The following is a 6,822-nucleotide window of genomic DNA, read 5'->3' as shown; positions in this document are numbered from 1 at the left end:
AACAATCTCAAAATCTTGCTGCATGTTTTGAGAGAGGTATGGCATGATGGAGTATTCACCCAAAGCGATGGCTCTCTTGATTAATTGCTTGTCATTTCCAAATTTTTCAAAATTAGCTCCTTTCAGATATTTGGGAAATGTTATTTTCAACCATGTCTCCACCACTTCTCGATCAAAAAGTACATGGTTATTCTTGGCATGATAGAACGATTCAAGTTTGTGACACTCGTTACTGATTTCTGAAATGTGATGCTGTGTGGTTTTCATCATATCAGAGAGATTGATACTTGGTGTAGAATCTTTCTAAACATGCCATAATCATTCGCTTATCATTCTTAATATTTGGAGGCGCAAATTCAAGTAATCCATAGTTGGATTCGTGTCCTTTCGAAAAAAACCAGCATTTGGCATACTCTACATTCACCGAAGATGACGATGCCATTGAAAAGTACGATAATAATTCCTTCTCGTTTTGGAAGGTTGATCTTATATTTGCCAATACTTCAGCCAACTCGACGAAAAACTTTCGAAAGGAAGAATTGAAAAGCAAACGTGGATCTATACTTTTTGCCAAATCAGACACCAATTTTTGAGTATGAGGAAAGACTCCTTTCAGACTCATCAAGTTATGGAAACCATGCCAACTATTACTTAAATACTTGTTGTTTTGATAAAAGGCAGAAACGAGAGCATAATTCAAGCAATAATTCTTCATATCATCATTGTTGGAGAGAATTTCAAAGTGATGATGATCCGTTGTTGTAGTATTGGTGGTCATACGATTCGGGAATAATAGAAAGGAAACCTTCTTTGGATGTTGGCACAATAAATTCTTGTGCAACGATCGGTGTTGCTGTATGAACAAGGGTAACGTGATAAATTCTTCATACGTTAAAGATCCCATAAAAGCCTTTTTACAAGCAATATCCAACGGAATGAATTTCTTACATAATTGATTCATGTGTTTTGAAACGAGTACAAGTTGAGTATAATCAAAACAATCACAAAAGGCAATAATAATGGAGAATAATTCATCGGGAAGTTGATCATTCCAATGTTCTGTTGATTCCGAAGAAGAAGAAACTGCTTCATGATGAGTTACATTTTTCTTGTGTTGATCTGTAATGGTCTCGAGATTAACAACCTCATGAGCCTTGTTCGTGCGTTTAGTGTGATGTTTATTTCTGGGCATGGAGTTGGTTACTTTTTCTTGTTGGTATGTTTTACTGATGATGTTTCATGCATGTTGCATTTCAATTGGTATAATGATCTCATGAAGTCCTTAAGTGTCGACACTCGAACGAACATTCAAAACATTACAACAATAAATTTGAAATTTTAATTCGATCCATTCGTGTGGCAATGAGTGTGATATCCTCGTTCGTATATTTGGTAATAAGGTTGGGATAATCGAGAACAAATTGTACAGCCAAATCAATGGCATTGGAAGAAGAATGATTCAATACATTTCTCGTATTGTCAGTGGTTGTAGAATGGTCATGCTTGGCTTTTGATTGATGCGATAAATTCTCCTTCTTGTTGGATGACTTTTGATTCAGTAAGGACTGAATTCTTCGATAGGGCCATCTCTCAATATTCAATCTCGTTTTAATCCTCTTGAGTTTGCTTTTGGAGCAACCCAGTCGCTTAGCTGCCTCACTTTCAGGAAAGTAAAAGTAGGGTTTAATGTCATCGTATCGAATGTAACTATTCTGATTGTTACTTGTTCGATTGCATCGAATGACTTGGGTATGATAGGATGTGGTGAAGGTATTCTTGACATCACTGCATTTCATTCGAGATGATGCTGTGATATGATGATGACTGATTGAGGTGGATGAGGAAGATGAATTGGAGCTTTGACCATAATCTGAAGTGTCACGTCCACTATCAGTTGTAGTAGTAGTCGAAGAAGAAGTAGTCGTAGTAGCACTGGATGAAGAATTTTCTGGACACTTGTTTCTCTTTTGCCTTGTACTGCTCGAAGAGGTGGAAGATGATGCATTTCGTTTTTTTGTTCGTTTCAGCAAGCTAGAAGCATTGTTACTACTGCCACTTCTTATTGTCTCCTCCTCTGTCATTGTTATCACGTTGAGCGCACGTGTTGTTGGATTGCGTTGGTCCATTTGTTGGTCCATGATCATGGTTGGCGGAGTTTGCATGCATGGTGACACACTGTTGATAGTATTGGAAGGAATGGAAGCGGTAGGACCTTCAGGATCTTGGGAAGGCCGCAAGAAATCATAATGCATGTGGTTTGGAAATTCTTGTAATGATTCACTCAATGACGAATCTTTATACAGATCGACATGAGTGTTCATATGGACCAATGCGATGGCCGAGGACATGTTCTTCTCAGGAGAGTTCAAGATGACGATGGATGGAGAGGCAGTGTTTGGTTGAAACGTAGGAAGGACTTTGGAAGAAAGCAACGAAGAAGATGACATCCTGGGTGGTGGATAAAACGTTTTAAATGTGTTTTTTCTTTGAATGTTTCACAATGTAAACATCAGATCAATAACGATCGAGTGTGCATAGGTGTGTGACAATCCCCTCGCTCAACGCTTGGGAATTTCCATGGAACGCAAAAAAAAAACGTACAAAAAACTCAGTTTTGGACTGAGTGGTTGCTTGAGGTTGATGGCGGATGAATATCATCCGTGGTTGATTCCATTGTGAGCTCTTCGAAGAAGGTTGTAAACTTGCATTCAGTTTCCATATCTGAATGGGGTCGTTCTCTTGTCACCATCTAAGAATTTTGAGAATTTCCAAGCATTCGTACAATTTGATGTCCTGCAGCTCCGTACAGTTCATGTTCCACAGATTTTTTGTCGTTTGTTGTTGAGAAGTGTGCCTTTACTCTGTACATTCCTCTCTCTCATATAATTACATGCAAGTGCAGGATGAGTTCGAGTATCGATAGGACTGAGGGATTGCTTGTGGATACTTGAGAGGACTCAAGCTGGAGATGGGAAAGATCAACTTGGGACATGATCGACCGGATTTTCTCAAGGCTTTTTCGATTGTGTGTTGTGAATTGTGTATTGGATAAATGAATGTGAGATACGTGTCGATACACACATGCAAAGAGACTTACCTTGTTTAAATTCATCAAACTCACTTGCAAGGAATGGAGACCAATCCAAAACCATTCCTCGCAAACTTTTCATGGCTCGAATTAAGTTTTTCAAGGAATCAGCAATTTGCGTATTAAGCTTGGAATTTGACTGCACAGCCAATCGATCTGAAAGAATGACATTGAATTGTTCCAAGTTAAATCCAGTACGTATCAAAAAATTAAAAACGTCACAATATAATTCAATGCTAGATAAACAAATGGTATATCGCTTGAGTGTGGATGGATCTAACTTGCTCAACACTTTGAAATACTCTTCAATATTGTTTGAATTAATTTCTAATGCTGGGAGAATAAAGGTTGATATAGTAGCAAATAATTCGTCTGGTATTGATAATAATCCTTCCATAGTTACTAAACCGCTTTTAGCTGTGGTATTGATTTCTCCATGTGACAAGGTGATGATGGTTTGTAACATGCTATCATCCACACAAGCATCAGTTAATTTGAAAAATTTCAAACTCGCATTTCCTATTGAGTTTGTAAAGAAATTCATCAGCGTTTCGCTCGTGACGTTGCAAACCTCTACCAACTCAAGAATTTCCAATTGTTTCAAAGTAATATGTGATAGACAAGATATAAAAAATTCATGGTTGGAACAATTAACGACTCGTAATTCAACAAGCTTTGGCAAGGCAGAGAAGCTCAATGTTAACGCTTTCCAATTGGTAATATATGAAGGATTTTCAATTTTACACCTCTCCAATTTCACTGTCTGCAAAGTGCGTTGTGAGGCTTTGAGTATTGCTGCTAACCACTCAATTCCAATTGTACATCCTTCCAAGTGAAGGTGTTTGAGAAGAGACAATGTCTTCCAAGAGTTATATCCTTGCAATTGAACATAATTCAGCAATCGAAGGGAGGTTATATCAGAGTTGTTTGTGTTAATGAGATCATCAATGGCAAAAATGTTAGACGTTTTGAATCGTGTTCCAACAACCAGTTCTTCGAAATGCATGTTTGGAACGGATTTTGAGAAACCCCAAACGACCAGTGTTTTGATTTTGATGTTTGAGAAGAGGCCAAAATCCAATTTTTCTGATACTACTAATCGATCAAGTCGTTCTACAGTTTGAGGTACAAGCACGGACAATAATTTAGTTGTAGATATGGTCACACTTGTAAACCCAAACAAATATTGTGCCTCTTTCAAATGTGGAAAACTTTGTGACAGTGGTGCTGGTTCAGTAGAGCTTGCATCAACAATTATTGACTCAATTTGCATACGTTCACAAACAATGGTAAGCTTTTTCAAATAGGAGTTACTGAGCGAGGTTCTCATTTCTGTATCATCCCGAATAAATAATGTCTTTTGGCCGGCAATCACCTCAAGAACAGTCAAGTATTTGAGTTGGTGTATATTTCTCAATAGTTGATCAAGATTGCAATTCGTCTTTTCAAAGATATTGTCTTCCTGTAAATCGTTGTGTTTCAAAGAAAGATGTGTCAAATGTGAGAGCGTCACGATCTTTTCCATTGGAATTGCTACGTCACTTCTCAAATTCAATACTCGAATATTTTGCAACTTTTCCAACATTTTGGTACATGATCCTTTTAATCCACAAGCATTCAAAGTATGAAGTTGTGATAATGCGTCCGTTCCAATGGCATTTGCCAAGTCGTCCCAACTCCACGGTCGTGTAACATTATCCGAGTCGGGTTTGACATCCAGATATAACTGTCTCAAGTCATTATTCCATATCAATGTTTTCAATAGGCTCTGACCCAAAATTGAATCTCCCAAAAACACCGGAACTAATTGTTTGAAACTTGTCAAATCCAATCTCACAACGGTGGAAGTATTTAATAATTCTTTCACCATGAGTCTCAAATAATCTCTCGAGAAGGAAGTCTTCAATTGTTTGGACTCATTCATTCCTTCACCCACACTAAAATATCCGTAAAATCTTCTCTGATCGCTGGAAAAGGGAGTCTGTGGAAGTACTCTCAAGCAATGAATCATTTCCTCAGTACTACTACAATATTCATCGGTATGGATAGAACAATGAAAATGAGAAAGAAGAAATTGAAAAGACCACAATCGGAAGCTCCTGCTGAGGGACATGACATCAATGAGTTGCCGATGGTCCAGATAGGACAATATCAAAAAGAACATTTCGTTGGGTAGATCGCTAAAACGATACGACGATGAGGAACATGTTGGTGGGTTCATCAATGACATTTTTTTAATGAGAATAATGAACTCTTTGGAGACAGGAATTCATTCTTATGACATGGTGTATGAGGCGGCAACCTTATTGTAAACCAATGGTAAGGTTGATCAAGTGCACCTTTTAGAGTTGTTGCTGTCATTTTGTGCATTGGAAGGATCTTTCGAGGTTAACCAAGGCCCAATTAATAAAAAATCCAAAAAAAATGAAAACGAGGAGCAGTACGCGAAAGCAAGCTGCGGCAGCTCTTGCGTTGGAACCTCCCAAAAAAACAATGATAAATCCGAATTAAATCCATCAAATGAAAAACCAAACACAAGTCATATGAAAGCAAAAGATAAAGGGGATCATGGAGAGGAATTACTAGCAAATGAAAAATTGTCTAATCATCATCATGAGCCTCCAACACATAAATCATCATCCATGAGCAGCATCAATGATGAACAAATTCCGAATGGAAAGGATAAGCACCTACGAATTTTCAAACATAGTTGCTTTCTTTTTGATACATTACTCAAGCAAATACTTGTCGAGTTGAGTATTGAATGGGTTGGACAGGAACGAAGAAAAGTCTATTTTCAAAATTTAAATCAAATGAATGGAAACACAAAGAACGACCACGAGGAGAATAATTCCTACTCAATTGAAGACGGAGTGGAGGTCTTTCCTCAAATATCTGCTTCTCAATTACCTCTTGAAAAAACCCATGTTGTGTGTGATCATTGTAAAAGATCCATTGCGAATGAGGTCTATGCACCTCACCTTGAACGATGTATGAATGTACGAAATAGCAGAAGAAATGGAGGAAGAAATAGAACTGTTGTGGATTATTCGGAAGATACGATTTTGGATTTTGACGAGGAAGATCACGAGGTTGAGCCTCAAACCATGCATGAGGTCGAAGAAGCATCATCCACCAACGAACAAGCTTATGCAGAAAGTGTGCCTGAAGAACTTCCAACCAAATCATCACCGTCTCGACAACAATCACAGAGCAAGTCGAAAAAAAAGACAAACACTAAACCAAAAACGAAAGCAAAAAAGAAACGAGGAGCACAAACAAGTGACGATGATGAAGATTATGTTGACGAATTTTTGGAGCCTTCGTCTGAAGAATTTGAAGACGATCGTAGTTATTCAAGCACTCAAAGTGAGCGAGGAGGAACCAGCAAAAGAAAAGTCACACGATCCAAGAAAGCAACCTCTAATGCTGCTGCATCCTCCAACAGTAATGGGAACAACTCAAAGAAACGAAAGACATCAAACAAAAAACAGACTCGTAAAGCGAACAATGCCCCATCCTCAGATGAGGATTTAATGAACATGAGCGGTAATAGTTCTTCAGAAGACGATAGAAAACAACCCAACGCTGGCACGATCAATGAGGAAGATGCTCAATCTGTTTCCAGCTCTGAAAGACTGTTAAACTATATTGACTCGTCTAGCTCACAAAAATCATCCGCGAGCGATGAATGAAGTAATTGAGTCCACTTGTCTAAAGCTGATGAATGCAAA

The 6,822-nt window shown here is 38.1% G+C and overlaps 4 protein-coding genes across 4 annotated transcripts; 1 reads left to right on the top strand and 3 right to left on the bottom strand.

Annotated features, from left to right (window-relative positions):
• Positions 1-271: 271 nt before the first annotated feature.
• C9374_007264 (uncharacterized protein) lies at positions 272-1,192 on the bottom strand (the record flags this gene model as incomplete). The annotated part of the gene is made up of 1 exon (XM_044697215.1): positions 272-1,192. One exon carries the CDS (start codon positions 1,190-1,192, stop codon positions 272-274), a length of 921 nt encoding a protein of 306 aa, XP_044555627.1.
• Positions 1,193-1,316: 124 nt separating this feature from the next.
• C9374_007263 (uncharacterized protein) lies at positions 1,317-2,447 on the bottom strand (the record flags this gene model as incomplete). Its single annotated transcript, XM_044697214.1, has 1 exon — positions 1,317-2,447. The coding sequence occupies one exon, from the start codon at positions 2,445-2,447 to the stop codon at positions 1,317-1,319; it is 1,131 nt and encodes a 376-aa protein (XP_044555626.1).
• A 439-nt stretch (positions 2,448-2,886) lies between these two features.
• Positions 2,887-5,318, bottom strand: C9374_007262 (uncharacterized protein; the record flags this gene model as incomplete). Its single annotated transcript, XM_044697213.1, has 2 exons — positions 2,887-3,014; positions 3,098-5,318. 2 exons carry the CDS (start codon positions 5,316-5,318, stop codon positions 2,887-2,889), a joined length of 2,349 nt encoding a protein of 782 aa, XP_044555625.1.
• A 313-nt stretch (positions 5,319-5,631) lies between these two features.
• On the top strand, positions 5,632-6,783 carry C9374_007261 (uncharacterized protein; the record flags this gene model as incomplete). The annotated part of the gene is made up of 1 exon (XM_044697212.1): positions 5,632-6,783. The coding sequence occupies one exon, from the start codon at positions 5,632-5,634 to the stop codon at positions 6,781-6,783; it is 1,152 nt and encodes a 383-aa protein (XP_044555624.1).
• Positions 6,784-6,822: the final 39 nt, after the last annotated feature.

This window comes from Naegleria lovaniensis, assembly GCF_003324165.1.
Source record: "Naegleria lovaniensis strain ATCC 30569 chromosome Unknown tig002, whole genome shotgun sequence".
Classification (NCBI taxonomy): domain Eukaryota; phylum Heterolobosea; class Eutetramitea; order Acrasida; family Naegleriidae; genus Naegleria; species Naegleria lovaniensis.
Note: the sequence above shows the minus strand (reverse complement) of the source record. Positions and strands in the feature narration are given on the sequence as shown.